Below are 24119 nucleotides of genomic sequence, written 5' to 3' on the forward strand. Positions count from 1 at the left end.
ATCACACCTCCTGCGATTGCATGGAAAGGTGCTGTGGGAATGGGACGAGATGTTGGGGGTAATGGAGGAGTGGACCGGGGTGTTGCGGAGGGAATGATCCCTTCGGAATACTGATAGGGGATGGGAGGGAAGATGCGTTTGGTAGTGGCATCATGCTGGACGTGGCGGAAATGGCAGAGTATGATCCTTTGGATGTGGAGGCTGGTGGGATGGAAAGTGAGGACAAGGGGAACTCCGTTGCGGTGCTGGGAGGGAGGGGAAGGGGTGAGGGTAGAGGTGCGGGAAATGGGCCACACACAGTTGTGGGTCCTGTCAACCACATTGGGGGGACTCCTCGGTTGAGAAAAAAGGAAGACATATCAGAAGCACTGTCGTGGAAGGTTGCATCATCAGAGCAGATGCGTCAGAGATGGAGAAACTGGGAGAATAGAATGGAGTCCTGACAGAAGGAAGAGTGTGAAGTAGTGTAGTCAATATTTGATAGACGTGTTTAAAATCATGAAGGGTTCAGACAGCAAATAAGGAGAAACTGTTCCCAGTGGCAGACTGGTCATTAACAAGGGGACACAAATTTAAGGTGATTGGCAAAAGAACCAGAGGCAACATGAGAGTTTTTTTTTAACAGTGAGGATTTGTGCTCTGGAATAAACTGCCTGAAAGGGTGGTGGAAGCAGATTCAATAGGAACATTCAAAAGAGAATTGGATAAATACTTGAAGGGGGAAAAAATTACAGAACTAAGGGAAAGAGCAGGATAGTGGGATTTTTGGATAATTCTACTAAAGAGTCGGCACAGGTATGATGCATCCTATTGTGCCAAATCATTCTATGATTCTATAATAATTAACTTCCGATTCCAGTAAGATATATTTCACAAAAGTAAACACGAAAAGTCTTTTCACCTTAATGAAATCTCCAAAAATTATTGGTTTGGCAAGAAAATAACTTGGCTCTATCTGGACTGAAAAGTGTTTGCCTTTAAAAGAAAGGAAAATATTATTAACAAGATGAAAACACTATAAACATAAATAAATGATTTTGTGTATCATTGGAAAAACACCTTCATACAGTGCAATTCTTACAAACTAAATGTGTTACCAACAGAACCACATTTCATATCAGAAACTTGCTGTTTAACGGCTTCCAGCAGTTTAGTACAACAAACAAATCAACAAACTTACAGTTACAATAAATATAAGAATATTAGAACATTTAGCTTCTCAAGCCTGTTCCGCCAATTAACAAGATCATGGTTGATCTGCGACCTAACTCCATATTCCCGCCTTTTCCCCATAACCCTTTGGCCACCAAGAATCTGTCAATCTCAGTTTTAAAACTAACAATTGATCTAGCATCAATTTGCGGAAGAGAGTTCCAAACTTCTACTACCCTTCGAATGAAGAAGTATTTCCTAATTTCACTCCTGAAAGGTCTGTCTCTAATCTTTTGACTGTGCTCCCTAGTCCTAGACTCATCAACTAGCAGAAATAGTTTCTCCCAATCCACCCTATCTGTTTCCCTTAATATCTTGAAAACTTTGATCAATCACCCCTTAACCTTTTAAATTCCAGGAAATGCAACCCCAGTTTGTTTAATCTCTCCTCTTAGCTTAACATTTGGAGTCGATAGTAAATCGATGCTACACTTCCTCCAAGGCCAAATATATCCTTCCTAAGGTGTAGTGCCCATAAACTTTCAGTGCAACTTAAAATTCCTGTACCTTTAATATTCTTTTACAGAGTTTCTTTACCTAAATAGAAAGATAGTTTGGCTTCTTTGTTACTTCTGATTGTAAGTGCCTTAAATGGCTGCATATTTTGAAAATAAAATGTAGCCCTGAGATTATTTCTTTTAGTTGAGTTGGAATGAATGAAGGTAATTTTAATCTAACCTGCAAGGCGAGACTGGGCGAGGTCAGGTTGGACGCCAGTTTTACACCCTGTCTGATCTCGCACTCCGTTAAAATCAGGCAGGGTGTAAAACGGGCCAACCAGAACCTGTCTCCTTGCCACCAGACAGCTTAGGTTTCAATCACCACCAATGCTTTTAAAAGCAGATTTCAGAATTAACATAACATAAAAACATACAAAGTAGGAGCAGGATGAGACCACAAGGCTTGTCGAGCCTGCCTCACCATTCAACATGATCATGGCTGATCTCGGGCTTCATCTCTATTTTCCTGGCCATTCCCCACAGCTCTTGATTTCATGAGAGACCAAAAATCTGTCTATCCCATCCTTAAATATATTCAATGATGGAGCATCCACTACCCTCAGGGGTACAGAATTCCAAAGATTCACAATGCTTTGAGTGAAGAAATTTCTCCTCATCCCAGTCTCCTTATCCTGAGACTGCCCCCGCCCAGTCAGTGAAAACAACTTCTCAGTGTATACCTTGTCAAGCCCCTTCAGAATCTTCTAAGTTTCAACGAGCTCACCTCTCATTCTTCTAAACTCCAGAGGTTATAGGCCCAATTTACTCAGGCTCTTATCATAGGACCTCATCCCAGGGACCAATCTAGTGAACTTTCACTGTACTCCAATGCAAGTACATCCTTCCTTAAACATGGAGATCAAAACTGCACACAGTGGGCTGAATGCAGCGAAGCTGTCACGGGTCCCAGCGGCGGACCTGGAAGTGGGCACCATTGCGGTTCGTCACGTGTGCGGCAACCCACCGCAATTAATTTTAATAATGGAGGTGCAGGGCCCAGCCAATCATTCAACGGGGCAGGATTCGAGGCGCTAAATACAGTGTCAGATGACACCAGAGTAGGTGCTGGCACCATATGTAAAGCCCTGCCAGTCCTGCTTGCATTGCTGACTTAGAGTCTTTTGCTCTTTCATGTTCTCTGCTGAAACCAGTATTGGAGTAACTCCCACCCCCCAGAGAAAGACACTGCAGTATGGCAGAGGTAAAAGATGGGGTAGCCACACGGTTTAGTGATGCCTCCCTAGAGATTCTCCTCCAAGCTGCAAGGGAAAGGCGGGAGGTCCTATTCCCCAGTGATGGCAAGAAGAGGCCCTCCTGCCTGACCAAGCAAGCCTGGATGGAGATCGCAGAAATGATCAGCAGCTGTGGGGTCACCCTCCGAGCATGGGCCCAATGTTGCAAGAGGGTCAATGACCTCCTTGGTTCTGCCAAGGTGAAGGTTCGTGCCTCCCTCCTTTTTAGGGATTGCGTGTAGCTTTGGAGGAGGAAGCAGGACATGGGGAGGGAGGCACCATAAAGATGCTGGCAAAAGGAGTTAGGCATCACCACATCCTGACAGATGCATGGCTGCATCACTGCCACAGGCCACCTTCTTTGACAGCTCACCCCCATTAACTCCTCTGAAAGGGGACAAGAGGATGAGCCACATAGGAAACCCCCAGCAGGGGATGAAGGACTAACATTATCAGAACTGTCATGTTGATCTTTCTGCGAAGTATGACTATCTCCCTCTTTCCACTTGCAGGACAAGAAGGCCCATAGCAACCAAGAGACCTCGCGGACTGGTGGAGGAATTCCAGACATCTGGCCACTCTCGACAGCTGAGGAAGAGGCACTAGAGTTAGCTGGGATCCAGGCAGCCGCTCAATAGCAGATGGTGAGACTGGAATTTCCGTGCAAGGAAGTAAGGGTTGTCTTCAAATGACATGCAACACACTTCTGGAGATCCACATCAAGTATAGATAGCATAACAAGATCTGCACAGCCTAACCCATACATTTGTGTTCTCTCACACAGGAGACTCTTCAGAAGGGGATGGCAGTTAACCTCTGAGGAGTAGGAGCAGTCAGAGGATGCACTGTCCCATGACTCTCCTGCACCTTTCACCAGCGCAGATGCTTTCACCTAGTTGGGATTGTGCTCAATTTTAGAATCAGGATCACAAGCTGGTGAGATCACTGCACATACGCCCAAGGAGCTGGCTGAAGCTGAGACAGCTGGGACCTCTGACAGTCGGAGGACTGTGGGTGACCAGGCCCATGCTGAGTCCCAGGCTGACGATGCGCCTCTGGTGTAGACAGCATAGGGCATGCTGGAGTTACAGAGAGAGGTAAGGCAACATCCAGTGGAGCTACCAGAGGAGATTCGCAACCATGAGTGGACGATGGAGAAGTCCATCTATGTCATGACTGCTGCCATGTCTCAGGCATGAGAGCTCATGACATCCTCCATCGAGAGGTTGGTGACGCTCATGGAGAGCCAGATTACACAGATGTGCACAGACCTGCACACTATTGCCTTGGTCATGAGCTCAACACAGCAGTGTCAAGGGAAGAGAGGGACAAGGCATCTGGAGTCTTCTCCATCTCCTTGTTATTCTCTGGACAGCAGGGAGATTTAAGTGAGCCTTGAAAGGGAGTAGGAGAGGCTGGCCTCCACACCTGGGGGCTCCCCTCCAGGTGCTTTGAGTGTGGACAGCAGCTCCTCAGCCCCGCCACTAGTGAGCCCAGCTCCAGTAGCCATGACACCTGAGGAGAGTCCTGCACCGGTGTGGGACACCCTCAGGAAGCAAGGGCCTTCCAGGTCTCAGGCAGCCAGAGGATGGTTGCCAAAGTCAGAGTATCACAGACTAAGGAGCAGTTTGATTAACAGCCTGCCTCCAGCCTAGCTGCTAGCAGAGGGATTACACCTCACAGAAACACTTGAAAATGTATTAAGAAAACCATTGAGACACACTTGGGTTTCATGGGTGTTTGACATTTGCCTTTTGTTTTGTATTATAAAGTTTTTCCGTTATTGAAATTAACATTCATTCTGGGAAATGCTTACACTTTCATGCCTTAATTGTGAGATGCTGACTTCACCCTTCCACCTTAGTGGCTGCCAGTGTAGGCACAGCCCTCCTTTGGTAAGTGTCTCATATGGGCCATAGTGCATAGTTAAGCTGTGAGCTATGCACAGAACCCAAACAGAAAGAAGGCGACAGACTGAATGCATTGAGGTGAGTCTTTACTGATTTCACTCTGAGAGGCCATCATGTTGGCTGGAAGCGATAAGTGTGAGATTGCCCCTTGCCTCCTTGGCCTGTTGGTCAATACGCCTGGCCTCTGGTGCAAGAGGTTCACATCCAGTGCTGCCTTCTCATCACCCTCCTCCACGTCCTCCCCATCGGTTGAGGAGTGGCGGCCAATCATGTCTGAATCATGCAAGGTCTCCCTCCTCTGCAGTGCTAGATTGTGAAGAGCACAGCAGACCACCACAATACGCAAGACCCTCAGTGAGGCATACTCCAGGGCTCCACCGGACTCATCCAGCACTGGAATCTCATCTTCAGCTGCTTAATTGTTGTTCAGGTGGAGCCATGGCAAGTGTCGTGCCTCTCCTCTGCTGCAGTGCGAGGGTTCATCACAGGCATCAGTAACCATGTCTTCAATGGGTAGCCTTTAATCCCGCGAATCCATCCCTGAAGGCGAGCAGGAAGCTGGAAAAGCTGCGGCACCTGTGACTGTCAAAGTATGTAGGCATTTATTTTTATTTATTTATTTTTATTTTTTATTTAGATATACAGCACTGAAACAGGCCCTTCGGCCCACCAAGTCAGTGCCGACCATCGACCACCCATTTATACTAATCCTACACTAATTCCATATTCCTACCACATCCCCACCTGTCCCTATATTTCCCTACCACCCACCCATACTAGGGGCAATTTATAAAGGTCAATTTACCTACCAACCTGCAAGTCTTTGGCATGTGGGAGGAAACCGGAGCACCCGGAGGAAACCCACGCAGACACAGGGAGAACTTGCAAACTCCACACAGGCAGTACCCAGAATTGAACCCGGGTCGCTGGAGCTGTGAGGCTGCGGTGCTAACCACTGCGCCAATGTGCCGCCCATTGTGGCTGCTTCCCAAGAAGCTGGCGCACACTTGAAAGAAATGCTTTCGGTGGTCACAGAACAACTGAACGGTGATGGAATGAAAGCCCTTCCTGTTGATGAATGCGGCTGGTTTGTCCGTTGGAGCCTCGATGGCCACATTTATACAATCTATTACACCTTACACTGGGGGAATTCAGAGATGGCCCGAATATGATGGCCCTCTCGGCCTGACTGTCAGAGTCAGTCTGTTAGCACACATAGTTGTTGGCCCTCTTGAACAAGGAATTGGTCACCTCCTTGATGCAGCCATGGGCTGCTGCCTGGGAGATGCAACATATGTCCCAAGTGGATCTTTGGAACGATACGCATAAAAATTAAGTTCCACGGTAATCTTCAAGGCCACAGGCATGGGGTGCCCACTGAATCCCATTGTTTCAACTTGGCCTGCTTCATGCTGTGTAAGTCAGTGACGGCCTCCCTGGAGAGCCACAGTCTTCGCTGACACTGCCACTTGGACATTTGGAGACAGCTGATTCAAGTCCGGTGCACTCTCTGGAGCAGGTGGCCCCTTCTTGGTAGGGCGAGCTGCTGCTGCTTTCATCGTGGAGCTTCACAGCAGGCTCAGCTGCTTCCTGGCCCTCCCTCCATCAGAGGTGCTGCATTACACCATGGGGGTCCAAAAATACAGGGTGTAGTAGACCCATGCCAGATGATCAGTAGGCCTCAAGAGTGCTGTCCTTGTAGAGATGAAATTGCCTTGGCACCATTGCCTTTGCTACTCCTCTCAGCTGTCTCGCTAATGGCCCTCAGTGGCCACCCTTACTGATGGCCAACTCTCTCATCCGATGGTATGGCCATCCAACCCTCTTACCCAGCAGTGTGCCCACCCGGTACTGTCACCAGAGACCAAGCCCACCCATGCAGAGTGTACAGCACTCTACGCCGACAATGGCTTCCACTCCCCATTCTGCCCCTATCCAGTGCTGGTCATGGCTGCCTTCCCGTCGCAGCACTGAGGTCTTGCCTTGGTGCCGCCAGCTTTCAATGGCCGGGAATCTGAAGGCACGTGAGTACCCTCAGAATAAGAGGTCGGTCATTTAGGACTGAGATGAGGGGGAATTTCTTCACTCAGAGGGTGACTCTTTGGAATTCTCTACCCCAGAGGGCTGTGATTACTCAGTCATTGAGTATATTCAAGACAAAGATCGATAGGTTTCTAGATAGTAAAGATATCAAGGGATATGGGGATAGTGCAGGATAAAGATCAGCCATGATCTAGTTGAATGGCGGAGCAGGCTGGTGGGGCCAAATGGCCTATTCCTGCTCCTATTTCCTTTGTTCCTATGAATTCCACCCATCTTTCACTTAATTCCAAACTCCCCACTAGGTCACTTTCAATTACATGCAAATGTATTATAAGTATCAGTTCAGCAATTAAAATTACACTTCCATTGCGCCAGGGTGGCAACACCACCTCGGTGATTTCCCGCCGCCGACTAAATCTGGAACCGACATCACGACGTTGGATCTCCAGGTGTCCATGTCCAACACTATTCTCTGCCCCCTACATCCCCACGCCTCCATTCCCACTCCATATGGGCTCACTAAATTCAGCCCAGTATTCCAGGTGTGGTTTCACCAAAGCCCTGTACTATTGTAGCAAGCCTTCTTTATTCTTGCAGTCCAATCCCCTTGCAATAAAGGTCAACATGCCACTTGGTTTGCTAATTGCTTACTGTATCTGCATGTTAACTTTGTGTTCCTTGTAAGAGTACACCCAAGTCTCTCTGAACATCAACATTTACAAGTTTCAAGCATTTAAAAAAATATTCTGCTCTTCTATTCTTACGACCAAAATGAATAACCTCACACTTTCCCACATTATACTCCATCTGCCAGCTGTCAACTTGTTGCCCATTCACTTAACCTGTTTATATCTCTTTGCAGCCTTTCTGTCCCCTCCTCACAGCTTGCATTTCCACCTACCTTTGTATCATCAGCAAACTTAGATACATTACCCTCCATCTCTTCGTCTAAGCCGTTAACATAGATTGCAAATAGCTGAGGTCCCAGCCCTGATCCTTGCGGCATTGCACGAGTCACAGCCTGCCAACTTGAAAATGCCCCATTTATGCCTGCTCTTTGCTTCCTATCCATTAATCAATCCTCTATCCATGCTAATATATTATCCCCAACTCCATGAGCCCTTACCTTGCCTATTAACCTTTTGTTTTCACCTTATCAAATGCCTTTTGGAAGTCCAGGTATACTGCATCTACTGGTTCCCTTTATCTACCCTACTAGTTACATCCTCAAAAAACTCTTAATAAATTTGTCAAACATGATTTTCCTTTCATTAAAACGATCTTGACTTTGCCCAATCATACTATGATTTTCTATGGACATTGTTAAGACTTCCTTAATAATAGATTCCAGCACTTTCCTGATGACTGATGTCAGGCTAACTGGCCTTAGTTCCCTATTTTCTTTCTCCTTCCTTTTTTGAATGGTGGTGTTACATTTTCTAACTTCCAATCTGCTGGGACCATTCCAGGATCCAGGGAATTATGAAAAATCATAGCCAGCGCATCCACTTTCTCTGTGGCAATCTCTTTTAGAACCCTAGGATGTAGGCCATCAAGCCCTAGGGATTTGTTGGATTTTAGTCCCTTAAGTTTCTCCGATACTTTTTCCCGACTGATATTCATTACCTTAGTTTCCTCACTATTTCTAGCCCCTAAGCCATTCTCTATTTATGATATGCAACTTGTGTCTTCCATGTGAAGACAGACACAAAATATTTGTTCAATATCTGTGCCATTCCCTCATTCCCCATAATTTCCCCTGTCTCTGCTTCGAAGGGACCATTGTTTACTTTTCTCTTCCTTTTTATATACTTGTAAAAGCTCTTACAATCTGTTTTAATATTTCTAGCAAGTTTATTCTCAGTCTATTTTTTCCCTTTTTATTACATTTTTAGTGGCCCTTTGATGGTTTCCAAAACACTCCCAAACCTCAGAATTGCTACTAGTCTTTGCAACATTATAAGCCTTTTCTTTTAATCTAATACTATCCTTAACTTCTTGAGTAGCCACGGATGATCTTTCTTGCTGAATTTTTATTTTTCAATGGAATGTATTTTTGTTGAGCATTTTGAATTGTTTCTTTAAATGTTTCCCACTGTTTATTTACTGCCATACCTTTAGTCTACTTACCCAATCAATCTCAGCCAGCGTGCTCTTCGTACCTAAGTTATGTCTTGGTTTAAGTTTAAGATTCTTATTTGTGATTGGAGTATGTCGCTTTCAAATGTATCATGGAATTCAATTGTATTATGATTACTATTTCCTAGCAGATCTTTTACTATAAGTTTACTAATTAACCCTGTCTCATTACACAATACTAGATCTAAAATAGCTTCATCTCTAGTTGGTTCCACAATGTATTGCTCCAGGAAACTGACGAAAACATTCCACAAACTCATCTTCTAGACCACCCTTGCCAATGTAAAATTTCGGCCACTGTCTCTGTAATGGCGATTAGCTCTGAACCATTTATTTCTATTTGTGCCACTAGTTCATCTACCTTATTGCAGATGCTTCATGCATTCAGATAAAGGACCTATAGTTTCATATTTTTACTGAAATTTCCTGCATGAACCTTACTCACTGATGCACAACTACTGTTAACTCTCTGTCCCTTCCTGCCCCACTCTGCTTATCTTTACCCAGATCACTAGACTTTTCTCTTTGGATTTCTAAATCTCCCTTCGCTTGAACCCTCCCCACCACCCACTGTTAGTTTAAAGACCTATTCACAGCCCGAGTTATAGGATTCGCCAAGACACTGATCCCAGCTGGTTTAAGATGAAGCCCATCCCAGAAGTACTGCTGCCAGTGCCCTAAAACTCTACAAATCAAAATTCCTTCTTCCCACAGCATTCCTTGAACCATGCATTTAATAGTCTAATCTGCTTGACCCTATGCCAATTGGCACATGGTTCAGGTAGTAATCCCGAGTAGATTACCTTTGATGATCTGCATTTTAATTTGGACCCGACCTCCTCAAATCCTCTTAGCAGAATATTATTCCTAATTCTACCTATGTCGTTGGTTTCTACATGGACCACGACAACTGGATCCTCCCGCTCCCACTCCAAGTTCATTTCCAGCTGAGAGGAGATGTCCTTAACCTTGGCACCGGGTCGGCAACATAACTTTTGGAGTTCCCGGTTGCGGCTGCATTTCGTTGCCTTAGAAACAGCCATTTGGAGACTGCAATTCAAAGGCTGTATTCTCGTTACCATGGATATAGCCACGGGGAGTGAGCCTGATGCGATGCATTTGTTACAATTTAGTTTTGAACTGGCTTATTAGTTTGAAGACAGTTTGACCTAACAGACACACACAGACAGACACAGAGGACACAGTTGTGGTGTCAGAGACTGGAAAAAGAACTCTCAACCATTTAAACTGAAGGAATAGGATTTTAGTCTGTTTTAATTATTATCTCTCAAAAGTCTAAGAAAAAGAAATGCCAAAACAGAGATCTCTGGTAATTTAAATTGAAGAAAGGGAAGTTGAACTGTGACAATCTTTTATCCCTCAAAAACTCTAAAGTCATATTGATTCTGTTGAAAGTGTTTGCAAGTCATTAATTGTTGAAATTCGCTGGAGAAGGAAAGCAAAATCCTGTGAGGACTTCAAGCAACATCCTGTGAGGACACCGAGCAACATCATGTGAGGACTTCAAGCAACACTGGACTGTAAATTTGTAAGGAATCTAATTTTTTCTATTTTAAATGCTGTTTATATCTTCATAGTGTTTAAGAATTTAGTTCTTCTAATTGAAGAGTTAATTTATTGATTTAAAGACATCTGGTTTGTTTAGCCTCATTCAGGGGTTAATAGATGGTACAATTTGGTTGGGTCTCTCTTTAATTTGGAAAGTTTTAAATGATATGTTAGCCTATCTGTGAACAACGGGATTGAATTAGCAGTGTATTGGTCCCACCACAATCAGAATCGCATATTTTCATTGGGGGCATTGACAGGAGCGGTCGGTCATAACACTACTTAAATTATATTGCCATTGTTTGTTCTCCTTTCCAAATCTCATAATTTTGTATTTAAATAATATCAGCCATTTTTTTAGCTTAGCTTCAATTAATCCAGATCCTGTACTTGATCAACCAATTTCTATTTTTATGCAACCCCTTCCAGATAAAGTCCTGAGATTATAAAGTACAAAACAGATAACCAGATTAGTAAAATACTAACTTGTGCAATTTATAACTTGTAAAATATATCATAGCTATTAATAGCTAAAGTATTTCAGCAAAGACTGAGTTAAATAGCAAATAGCTATACTGAGAAATGTATAAGGTTAGTTAAGATGGTACAAGTAGAAGATGACCAAAGAAAAAAGAAAACTACAGATGGCAATTTGTCACAGTCATTCTAGAGGTGAAAGTGAGCATCCCAGAGGAAGATAAAACTACTCAAAGCTAAGGCATCCAAGGCACTAGAAAGACCAGGTTCCACGCCTTATACGGCTATCCCAAAGAAATAGCCAGAATACTAAATTGCAGAAATTTTCCCATGATACTTTAAATACAAACTGTAAACTTAACCTTACTAAGCTATATTGTAATCTTGCATTATTCAACATCACTGTACACTGTTTTTAGGCATATCCCAGCTTATATTAATATACTGGCGCCAATTTCCTTTCTCTGTCATCCTACCATAAGTCAGCAATACTCTTCTCACGAACATCCAATTTGACCTTGGTCAGGCCTGGCTGCCTTCCAGGGTTCAACTGTTTAAAATAGGTTACACAGGTGCCAAACACATCCACCAGCGGAGAATCTGAGTTTGTTCCAAATTGAGCCAGATAGTTGCACAGTGCTATACCGCCTTAAAGGTATGTAGCAATCGTAACTGATGTCAAAATTGAGGTCAAGTGGTTGTTCCCAGACATAGGATCAAATGGTATCCAACCTCACCATGCAGCCCTGCTTTCCCTAAAAACTTGCCCTTCCAGAGTTCCAAGGAGATTGCTAGCAGCCCTTGAACTGATCCTCCAATCTGAAGAGCCGGGCCTACACGTCTAAAACCCACTTTCCTTGGGTGATCTACTTTACTGATGGAGTCCTGATAGATTCAACAGAAAATGATGTTGGAGGCATTATGGTGTTAGTCCTGTGTTATTTGCATTCAATCTAAATGTTCCCTTTTTTTGGGAGGGAGAGTGTACTCCTACCAACACAAGAGATGCTCAGGACATGTATATCAATTGCAAAAGGGCCAAAAACTCCAGTGAACTGAGGAAAGTCAGCCTTACTATGATACAATTAAATTTTGTTTTTGTTAATTGTGCACATGATAATCTAGACTCTGCTAATTAATAATTAATTTCATTAAGTGCTTAACTTTGTGATGGTATTACTTATGTTATCATACATGTTGTTAATTTAAGTAGTTAATGCATATCTTAATGATTTTGACAGAAGGACACTGATCTCTGTTGTGATTGATCTGACTTATGCAACTGATAACATAATTTACATTGAATTTACAGCACAGAAACATAACATTCAACCAGTGTTTATGGTTCCCACAAGCTTCCTCACATCCTTTCCTTTCTCCCTCAGGTACTTATCTAGTTTGCCCTTAAATACATCTATTCAACCACATCAACTACTCCATGGGCTATCAAGTTCCATATTCTAACTGTGCTCTGTGTACTGAAGTTTCTGTTGAATTCCTTATTGAATTTATTTGTGACTATCTTTTATTCATGACCCCTTGTTTTGGACTCCCCACAAATGGAAACATCTTCTTTACATCTGCCCTATCAAACCTTTTTATAATTTCAAAAACCTCTATCAGGTCACTGCTTAGCCTTCTCTTTTCTTGAGAAAAGAATCCCAGTCCATTCACTCTTTACTGATAGTTCTAACCTCCATTCTGTGATCACCCTTGTGAATCTTTTTTGCACCCTCTCCAGTGCCTTCACATCCCTTTTTGTAATATGGAGACCTAAACTGTGCACAGCACTCCAAGTGTAGTCTAACCAAGGTTCTATATAACTTCAATAAAAGCAAAATATTGCAGATGCTGGAAATCTGGAATAAAAACAAGAAATGCTGGAAATACTCAGCAGGTCTGGCAGTATCTGTGGAGAGAGAAACAGAGTTAACGTTTCAGGTCAGTGACCCTTCTTCAGAACTGACAAATATTAGAAATGTAAAAGGTTGTAAGCAAGTAAAGCAGGGGATGGGGCAAGAGATAAAAAAGAGAACGTGTTGCTAGGACAAGGTCACAGAGAATAATTGACCAGAAGGTCAAGGAACAAAGGCAAACGGTATGTTAATGGTGTGCTGAAAGACAAAGCGCTAATACAGAGAGGGTGTTAATTGACAGAAAAATGAACAGCCCTGGCCCAAAGCACAAACAGAGAGGGTGCGTATTGATTGTAAAGCACAAAGCACTCAAAGAGCAAACATTAAAAAAAAATTTTAAAAACAGAAACAGTGGGTAGGCACAGTAGAAACAAACTAACCAAACTAAAAAGCTAAAATAAAATAACCAAAGAAAAAATAAAAAAAATAACTAAACATAAAAAGGGGGGGCGCGTCATGCTCTGAAATTACTGAATTCAATGTTCAGTCCGGCAGGCTGTAGAGTTCCTAATCGGTAAATGAGATGCTGTTCCTTGAGCTTGCATTGATGTTCGCTGGAACACTGCAGCAATCCCAGGACAGAGATGTGAGCATGAGAGTAGGGGGGGGGGGGGGGGCGGTGTTGAAAAGGCCAGCAACCAGAAGCTCGGGGTCATGCTTTTGGACTGAGTGGAGGTGTTCCCAAATCTGCATTTGGTCTCCCCAATGTAGAGGAGACCACATTGTGAGCAGTGAATACAGTATACTAAATTGAGAGAAGTACAAGCAAATTGCAGCTTCACCTGAAAGGAGTGTTTGGGGCGTTGGAGAATGAGGCGAGAGGAGGTAAATGGGCAGGTATTACACCTCCTGCGATTGCGGGGAAGGTGCGGTGGGAAGGGGACGAGGTGGTGGGGGTAATGGAGGAGTGGACGAGGGTGTTGCGGGGGAACGATCCCTTCGGAATGCTGACAGGGGAAGGGAGGGGAAGATGTGTTTGGTAGTATATTCTAAATAACTTTGTTGCTTTTCAATGGTATTCCTTGAGCAATAAACCCATTTGATTTGTTTGCATTTTTATAGCTTTGTTAACCTGCATTGTTACTTTTTAATGATTTGTGAATCTGTAAGCATTCCTCTCTACCTGATTCAGACTCTTTATTTTCCAAGCAGTATATGCTTTTCTTATTGTTCCTACCAAAATGCACTGCCTCACACATATATATATTGAAATTAACTTGCCATTTACATGACCATTCCACAAGCTGGCTAATGTCTTCTTGCATATAAGGTTAAGTTATGCAATATAGAATATAGTGACCTAATTTAGGCATTGTATAAATTTTAGACATCAATGGTAAGTTCTAATCAAGCTCTCCGATATGTTTGTGCTAGTGAAAGAGCTACAAGATTTGTCTTTCACTAACACCAATTACCTATTAAGATTTTAAGTATAATATTTCTTATATAATTTATGGAATTTAGTCTTCAATCTATTTTACAAAGCTAAGTTCTGTGCATTAGGGAGAATAGTCTATTCTACAGACTAATAAAAGTTCCAAAATAAACTCTACGATACAGCTACATTTTATGACTGTTAATATATAATCCTTGACAACTTTGAAGCAGTGGTATGGTAGAATTCCTTACTGGCCATTTCACACAACATATTAATGAAGTAATGTTTGTCTTCAGTGTTGATTAGACGATCATGGAAGACTCGTTGACATTCATGGCAAAAAAGCCTAAAAATTTGTTCGTCAGTTCTTACTGTACCAGGATTACACTGAAGAATTCCTGAAATGGAAAAAAAAAACTTTTAAAAAGAAAACAAAACTTGTAAGCTAGAAATCTGTAATTGATACAGAAAATGATGGAAATATATCACTGATTTGTGCTTGAAAGGGAAAGCTAGTCCAGTGTGTTAGTGTAATCTTGCATCATAGATGTAATATGTTGACTATAGTTTGGTTGTTTGATCATTGCATATATATATATAAAATATATATATACAACATATATACAATATAGATGGAAAACTTAGTTAGAATAATAGCATCTTAATCTTTTGATGGTTTCTTTCAGTTATCCAAAGACACAGTAAATTCCTGGGGTCTTCTCTGACTTCAACTAGCATTTCCACATCTCCCCCATCATTAAAACTGGCAATAAAAAGCTTCAGTTTTCATGCTAAATGCTCCTTTTCCCTTCAGCAACTCCTAATTCTCTATTAAGTCCAAGACCAAGGGTCCTGGACAAGCCTCAAGAAAAAGAAACTATCGATTTACAAGTCATCCCTCTCTCACCATTAACTTCTATCCTATCTCTCTACTGCAACCTTTCTTGCCTCTAGTTCTCTATTTGATTGATTCCAATGTGGTCAGTAGAAACCTAGGAACACTGAAAGTTTACTTCTTTGAACATCTCTACTACATCAACTCTGCAACCTCACTGTGCTTAAGTTCAGATTCACAACAGTCTCCTGCTCTGTCGCATTCTTGCACAGGACTTCAAAACTATGGCATAATTTCCTCCCTTAATCATTGTTTCCCCTTGAAACATTTATGTTGATAAAATCCAAGCTTAATGCCAACTAATCACTACCTCCTAATTTACGTCCCTTTCTCTTACTATTTCACCCTTTGTGCATTCTTCTTGATCAAGAGAAAGCTTAAGTGCGAGATAACTAATGTACCTTAGTTGCATTATGGCCACTAATATGCTGACCTTCCATGGCAGGACAAGCTATTTGGAATAACAGGTCCACTTCCCATTTAAAGGGCTGAGGGATTTTGAGAGAAATATTTAGACATCTAATAGCATTTTTTTTTTGGTCCCAGGACTCAGGGTCCGATGGCCGGAATTTTACGGTGGATGGACAGGAGCCGGACTCCGACATGAAAGTTGGTGGTGAACCCGCTTCCGCCTAGCCAAGGGATCCGTCCTGAATTTTACGGGGTCCCTGGGCTTTAAATGTCCCGAGGCGGGACTTCCACCCACTTGAGGGAGGAGGTCCCACCTCAGTGAGCTGCCGGCCAATCAGCGGGCCGGCAGCTCTTAGTCCCAGCAGCGCCACTGGGAGCGGTGGCTAGTGCTGGGACTGCAGCCCAGCCAACGCCATGAATCGAGGAGGGAAGGTAAGTTGGGCATGCCTCACCAATGGGATCGGTCCTTCCCTAGTGAGGCTTGAGTGGTTGTTTGGGGGGAGGGGGTTGTCTTGGGTCCCGGGGGCAGGTTGGGAGGCAGGGGCGGCCCTCAATCAGGCACCCTGTGCCCAACTGCCATGCCCCCCCACAGGGGCGCGGAAAGGCCAGCAGCTATCACTGGGCGGCCTTTCACGTCCCCAGAACACCCGCTTGCCACGGGTAAAATACCCGTGGAGGCTGGCGAGTGCCCTTAAGTGGCTGTTAAGTGGCCACTTAAGGGCCTTGATTGGCCTTGGGCGGGTAGGCCGTTTCCCGCTCCCCGCCCCACACACCTGACCAGCATAAACTTGTCCGTGAAATAGGTCCTGTAAAATAGGTCCTGGATACTTGGTCCGTTCAGCAAAGTTGGTTCCACTGCTTTCTTTGCTGCTCTCCCTCATCCTCCAGCCCTCATGGCAGACCCATCAAACCACCCATAACTGCAGTGAAACTGTTTTGAAGGCAGACAGAAAACAGTCCAGCTCCAACAAACAGCTGTTAGCAGAAGTCAGAACTCAGTTATAGAAGGTAGAAAATAGCCGAGAAAGAAATGGCCAGAGGTTAGCCAGCAGCCTAAAAAGACCAACTAGCACCTAACCTGTATTGAGGCATGAGCCCTTTAAATAGAATTGATGCAAATTCCTTGCTACCTTTTAGAACCTTGATTAACTGAGCAAATTTATCATGTGACAATTTAGGTGCCAGTGCCGACAATTTCACAAATTGGTTGTACAACAAGCACACAGCCTTTACATGGTCATTGGATAGACATATGGATGAAAATGGAATAGTGTAGGTCAGATGGTTTCACAGGTCGGCGCAACATCGAGGGCCGAAGGGCCTGTACTGCGCTGTAATGTTCTAATTCTAAATATTACAATGAACACTTTTAACACTTCTGATATGCGGCCTGGCATCTATGCTGTAGCTCGATCCAATATGGCAGATGGAGCATTTCCAGCGTAGGATGAGTGCATGCACACCGTCTGTCATATTAGTTTTATGTCTGTAAATTGGACGCAGTTGTGTTGAATGGGGATGCAAAGCACTGAGTGAGGTAATGCAGGGATTAGTGTTGGAACCACCATTGTTTCAACTTACATAAATGACCTTGATACGGGAACTCAATGCAAAATGGTCAAATTTGTAAATGAAACTAAGTGGAGGGGTAGTGAAATTATAGTAAGCACCTTCAAAATTGAAGTATATGGACAGAGCAATGGCACAACAAATTCAAAGCAGGCAAGTGCAAAGTGCTGTGAATAGGATTGAAAAATTAGCAATGCACATAGAGATGAGACAGCAGGATAGATGCATCTTACCTTGTATGCATTTTGACAAATCCCGAAGGTTGAAAACATAATGTGACTTGGCAGGCGTAGGCAGCAGGTCAACACTCATTCGATTGTATATCTCAACAGCTGCTTCCACAATACTTATGGAACACTGTTTCACAGCTGGTGTGAATTCTGCCAGAAATCCATTCAAAATAGCCTGCATCACAGAAAAAAAGGCTGAAGAAACATATGCAGAGTGACAACTCAATACAAACTGAATATACACTGGAGATGAAATACACAGATGAGGTTTTTCCACAAATTTCAGATGAATTGATTACAAAAAAAAATAATTAGTAAGAGAGTAAGGAATCAAAGTGCAGCCAGGTATGGGGGACCTGAATGACTGCACTGATTCACTCAGTCCTCCCTAAATGTAGCTTACACCCATGCTTTTACAAGGTTGGCCTTCACTCACAACTAGGGCCATGTTCCTTTTGTTCACCTCCTGCATCCACAACTCCTACTGTACAGATTAATGGGAGCAGCGTTGCTCAAATGTCTCTGCTGTAACACTAAGAATAGTTAGTGCACATTTTCGCAGGTGAGGCTTCTTGCCAGCAGCACAAACTCAGAATATCAGGCCTCCAACAATGTACAAATTAATCAGATTTCTTCATACTTCTTAGTAAGTACAATTACTAACCTGAAAAATCTGTTTCAGGCTGTGCTCAGAGGGGGTTGGGAGGCACAACATGCTGAAGTGTCTTATGAAACGGGGAGTCACTGGATTTCGTCCACCACCAGGAGGGGCACAGGCAGCAGCGATTGTAACATCCTAAAATAGAAGTTGCAAATAAATTGGAGGGATTTGGTAGAGTAGATGTAGAGATGTTTCCACTAGTGGGGGAATCCAAAACTAGGGGTCATAAACATGAAAGTCACCAATAAATCCAATAAGGAATTCAGGATAAACGTCTTTGCCCCAAGAATGTTTAGAATGTGGATGTCGCCATCACATGCAGTTGCCGAGATGATGACCATTGATGCAATTAATGGGAAGTTAGATACATTGAAAAGGTGAAACGAAGTAAGGAAGGAGGCCAATGAGGAGCATAAACACAGACATAGATCTGTTGGGCTGAATGACCTGTTTCTGTAAAATTCTATGTAATATCTGACTAACGTTCTGCACACGAGGCCATCCTTTCACTTCCTCCCTGTAAGCTTAGTTTATCAAAGGAAATTCAATTTTTTTTTCATTTATTCACAGGATGTGGGCATCAGTGGTAAAACCACCATTTATTGCCCATCCCTAATTGCCGTTGAGAAGGCTATGTTGAGCTAACTTCTTGAAAACTCAAGTGGCTTGCTAGGCCTTTAACTAGATAGTTAAGAGTCAACCACATTGCAGTGAGTCTGGAGTCACATATAGACCAGACTGGGTAAGAATATCAGATTTTCTTCCCTAAGGGACATTAGTGAACCAGATTTGTTTTTATGACAACCCAGTACTTGCACGGTCGCCATTACTGCCACAAGCTTTTCATGCCATATTTATTAACTGAATTTAAATTCTCCAGCTGCCATGCAGGGATCTGAACTCATGTCTCCAGATCATTAAACCAGGCCTCTGGATTACTAGTCCCATAGCATAACCACAATGCTACTGTTCCCAGTATCTATACACTCTCATTCGTTGTAATGAGTTACCATTGATCAATAACTGATAATAACATCAAATCTAAATATTAAATCTGAGCGAAAAAATATTTGAGTACAAAAGAATGTTTGATTTGTGCATTCAGACTGAAAATTGTTTGGCAATTCATCATAAACCAATTTTATTTTGTTGTTTTTCTATTTTTACATGAAAATATATTTTAATATTTAAAATATAGCAATCTGTAAGTTGCTTTTCCTATAAGGATATTGTTACAATTTTGCATTATTATATATTTGCATTCTGCCTCAATAGTTTCACAGTAGTTCCCATATGCAGACTTTTTCCCTGATTATTCAGAAGCTACACGTTTTGTGTTCAAAAACAAGAAATGCTGGAACCACTCAGCAGGTCTGGCAGCATCTGTGGAAAGAGAAGCAGAGTTAACGTTTCGGGTCAGCGACCCTTCATCGGAACACAGCATTTCTTGTTTTTGTTTCAGATTTCCAGCATCCGCAGTATTTTGCTTTTATTTTACACGTTTTGTGTTATCTCCTCAAATAATTAAACAGTTAACACCTTTTGAGCAATCAGCATACTGAATTAAAGATAGGTTGGGATTTTCCTTGGAGCTGTTCCTGCTCTGCTGCTATACTTTGCTGGAAGTGGGAAAAAGGGGTGAAACGTGTCGTGGTTGGGTCTGAAAACCTGCAGCAAATTAAAGCAACAGGAGCTTTGTGAAGTGAAAGGAACCAAGTAATTTAGAGTCATAGAGTTATACAGCACAGAAACTGGCCCTTCGGCCCATCGTGTCTGTGCCGGCCATCAAGCACCTATTTATTCTAATCCCATTTTCCAGCACTTCGCCCATAGCCTTGTATGCTATGGCATTTCAAGTGCTCATCTAAATACTTCTTAAATGTTATGAGAGTTTCTGCCTCTATCATCTCTTCAGGCAGTGCGTTCCAGATTCCAACCCATCTCTGGGTGAAAAAACTTTTCCTCAGATCCCCTCTAAACCTCCTGCATCTTACCTTAAATCTATGCCTCTTGGTTATTGACCCCTCTGCTAAGGGAAAAAGTTTCTTCCTATCTAACCTATCAATGCCCCTCATAATTTTGTATACCTCAATCATATCTCCCCTCAGCCTTCTCTGCTCTAAGGAAAACAACCCTAGCCTTTTCAGTCTCTCTTCATAGCTGAAATGATCCAGTCCAGGCAACATCCTGGTGAATCTCCTCTGCACCCTCTCCAGTGCAATCACATCCTTCCTATAGTGTGGTGCCCAGAACTGCATACAGTATTCCAGCTGTGGCCGAACTAGTGTTTTATACAGCTCCATCATAACCTCCCTGCTCTTATATTCTATGCCTCGGCTAATAATTTCACAGCATTTGGCATAAATCTAAAAATCGGCTGGAGACTCACTTTACTTTTCTGAAAGGAGAGAATAAAGAGGTTGCAACATTTCTGGGCAGCAAGCTGCTTTACGGCCTCCTCCTCTTCCTAAGTGCCAGAAGCCAAATCCCTACCAGGAAGAAGTCCCAAGAGCAAAGACTATACTTTCTACAATCTGGAACAGATGAGGAAATGAGGATAGTTTCTGGGTTGTAATAAAATTAATCCTACTCTCAATCATTAGCAAAGTAAGACAAGGAGCAATCAACAATGCTATCAAGTGGCACTTACTTATCAATAACCTGCTCACCAGTGCTTAGTTTGGGTTCCTCCAGGCCCCTTGATTCCAGAACTCATTACAGCCTTGGTCTAAACATGGACAACAGTGCAGAATTCCAGAAATATCCTTTATATCAAGGCAGTATTTGACTAAAAGTGAAATAAATGGGGATCAAAGAGGAACTCTCCAGTGGCTGGACTCACCTAGCACAAAGGAAGATGGTTGTGGCTGTCAGAGACCAATTATCTGCGCCCCAAGACATCGCTGCATGAGGTTCTCAGGGCAAATAGGCCCAATTTTCTTGAGTTACTTCATCAATTATTTCAATTATTATATGGTCAAAAGTGGGGTTATTTACTGATGATTGCAGTGTTCAGGTCCATTTGCAATTCCTCAGATAATAAAGCAGTCCATGCCTGCATACAGGAAGACCTAGACAACATATAGACTTGGGCAGGTATGTGATAATGTTCATCCCACACAACAGCCAGACAATGAACCTCTCAAAAATCCCGTGGCTGTTCAAGCAGCTCAGAGGCAGGGAATTCTGTGGAAAGTGGATCACCTCTTCACTCCCCAAAGCCTCTCCAGTACCTACAAGGCACAAGTTGGAAGTCTGATGAAATACTTATCTGGATGCTACCGCTGCAACAACACTCAAGGAACTCAACCCCACCCAGAATAAAACAGTCCACTTGAATGTCAGGCCATCCACCAGATTAGTGTAAAAGATAAGGCTAAAGCATCTGCATCCACCTTCAGCTAAATGTGCTGAGTGAATGATCCATCTCGGCCTCCTCCTGAGGTCCCCAGCATCATAGTTGCCGGTCTTTAGCCAATTCGATTCACTCCACATGATATTAAGAAAGAGCTGAAGTCACTGGATACAGCAAAGGCTATGGGCCCTGACAACATCCCAGCAGTAGTACTGAATACTTGTGCTCCAGAACTAGCCGCAATCCTAGCCAAGCTGTTCCAGTACAGCTACAACACTGCTTTCGAAAATGTGGAAAATTGCCCAGGTCTGTCTGCCCACAAAATGCAGGACAAATTCAATCTGGCCAATTACCGCCCCATCGGTCTACTCTCAATCATCAGCAAAGCAATGAAAGGTGTCGTCAACAGTGCCATCAAGTGGCACTTGCACAGCAATAACCTCATCACCGATGCTCAGTTTGGGTTCCGCCAGGCCCATTCAGCTCCAGACAACATTACAGCCTTGGTTCAAACATGCAAAAGAGCCAAATGCAAGAGGTGAGGTCAGAGTGACTGCCCTTACTATCCAGGCAGCATTTAACCGAGTGTGGAATCAAGGAACCCTAGCGAAACTGAAGTCAATGGGAATCAAGGATAAAATTGTCCACTGATTGGAGTCATACCAAGCACAGATGAAGATTGTTGTGGTTATTGGAGGCCAAACATCTCAGCCCAGGATATCACTGCAGGAGTTCCTCAGGGTAGTGTCCTAGGCCCAACCATCTTCAGCCGCTTCATCAATGACCTTCCCTCCATCATTAGATCAGAAGTGGGAATGTTTGCTGATGATTGCACAGTGTTCAGTAGCGTTCACAACTCCTCAGGTACTGATGCAGACTGAGTCCACATGCAGCAAGACCTGAACAACATTCAGGCTAGGGCTGATAAGTGGCAAGTAACATTCACGCCACACTAGTGCCAGGCAATGACAATCTCCCCTTGACTTTCAATAGCATTATCATTGCTGAATCCTCCACCATCAACATCCTGAGGGTTACATTAACCAGAAACTGAACTGGATCAGCCATGTAAATATGTTGGCTACAAGAGCAGGTTAGAGACTGGAAATTCTACAGTGAGTAACTCACCTCTTGACTCCCCAAAGCCTGAGCGCCATCGACAAGGCACGAGTCAGGAGTGTGACGGAATAGTCTCCACTTTCCTGGATGAATGAAGCTCCAACAACACCCAGGAAGCTCTACACCATCCAGGACAAAGCAGCCCATTTGATCCGTACCCCATCTGCCACCTTAGACAGTCACTCCTTCCACCATGACACAGAGTGGCAGCAGTATCATCTACAAGATGCATTGCAGCAACTTGCCTCCTTTGACAGCACCTTCAAAACCTTCAAAAGAAGGATATGGGCAACAGATGCCTGGGAGCACCACCACTGGCAAGTTGCCCTCCAAGACACACACCAACCTGACTTGGAACTATACTGTTGTTCCTTCACTGTTGCTGGGTCGAAAACCTGGAAACACCTTCCTAAAAGCACTGAGGGTACACCTACAACAGATGGACTGCAGCGGTTCAAGGAGCAGCTCACCACCACCTTCTCAAGGGCAATTAGGGATGGATAAAAAAATGCTGACCTTGCCAGCGACACTCACATCCCAATTAAAGAAAAAAATTAAATATCCATTCCCTCCACCACCTGCATACCAGAGCAACAGTATATACTATCTACAGAATGCACTGCAGCAAGTCACTAAGGATTCTGTGGCAGAACCTCCTAAATGTGTAACCTCCACCACCTAGAAGTATAAGGGCATCGGCTCTATGGGAACACAATTATCTCCAAGTTCCTCTCCAAGTTGCACACCATCATGATTTGGACATGCATTACTATTCCATCATTGTCGCTGGGTCAAAGTTCTGGAATTCCCAACCAAACAGCATTGTGGCAGTGCCTTCACCACATGGACTGCAGCAATTCAAGGCCCACCACAACCTTCTCAAGGGCAACTAGGGAAGAGCAGCGATGGCCATATCCCAAGAAAGAATACATTTTAAAAAAGCATCAGAGAACCTGCCATGATAATTTCCCTACATAAAGCACACATCACGAAGCGTTTTCTCTCAACCTTCTTTACACCTTCATTAAAGCCACATGTAAAGCATTCAGTTTATCCTTCAAACTCTTCCAAAGCATCCCTAAACTGCAGCAGGGTAAACTGTCTAAATGGAACTTAAAACTGGAACTTACTGTTGCACTAACATCTGTAAGGATTAAGATACATATTAGTTGCTTATTTTTTTAGTTGCATGCATTCATTTAGGATGGGTGTTTGTGTGTCACTCTGTGCTCTTCAAGCTTCTAACATTTTAACTGTACTTCCTTGCATTGAGGACAAGACAGTGCATAACAGAAGGGTGCAATCCTGCACAGGAGGACAGCACCACAAATTTAAGTCCTTAACTCCCTCTGAAGAAGCCACTCAAGTCAACCCTGGTGCTGGGGAGCCTGGTGGAAGTTGTAAAGGCCTAAGCCAGAGTTCTCCCAAAATTGAAGACTAGTTTCATCCTTTTTCATGGTTGTCTTTATTCAATAACACATGTATTTTCTCCAGTACTGAAAG

General features: G+C 43.3%; 1 protein-coding gene across 3 annotated transcripts in view; it reads right to left on the reverse strand.

The window, feature by feature from the left end:
- Window positions 1–24119, reverse strand: part of dnah6 (dynein, axonemal, heavy chain 6) — a 554194-nt gene that overhangs the window by 273232 nt on the left and 256843 nt on the right. For all 3 annotated transcript variants that reach the window (XM_068030693.1, XM_068030691.1, XM_068030692.1), the window contains 4 exons: window positions 18146–18277; window positions 17485–17656; window positions 14628–14774; window positions 902–975 (listed from right to left, as the gene is read on the reverse strand). In XM_068030693.1, coding sequence (XP_067886794.1) covers window positions 902–975; window positions 14628–14774; window positions 17485–17656; window positions 18146–18277 — 525 coding nt within the window. The remainder of the gene's footprint in view (window positions 1–901; window positions 976–14627; window positions 14775–17484; window positions 17657–18145; window positions 18278–24119) is intronic.

The sequence above is a fragment of the Heterodontus francisci genome, chromosome 4 (genome assembly GCF_036365525.1).
Source record: "Heterodontus francisci isolate sHetFra1 chromosome 4, sHetFra1.hap1, whole genome shotgun sequence".
NCBI classification, from domain to species: domain Eukaryota; kingdom Metazoa; phylum Chordata; class Chondrichthyes; order Heterodontiformes; family Heterodontidae; genus Heterodontus; species Heterodontus francisci.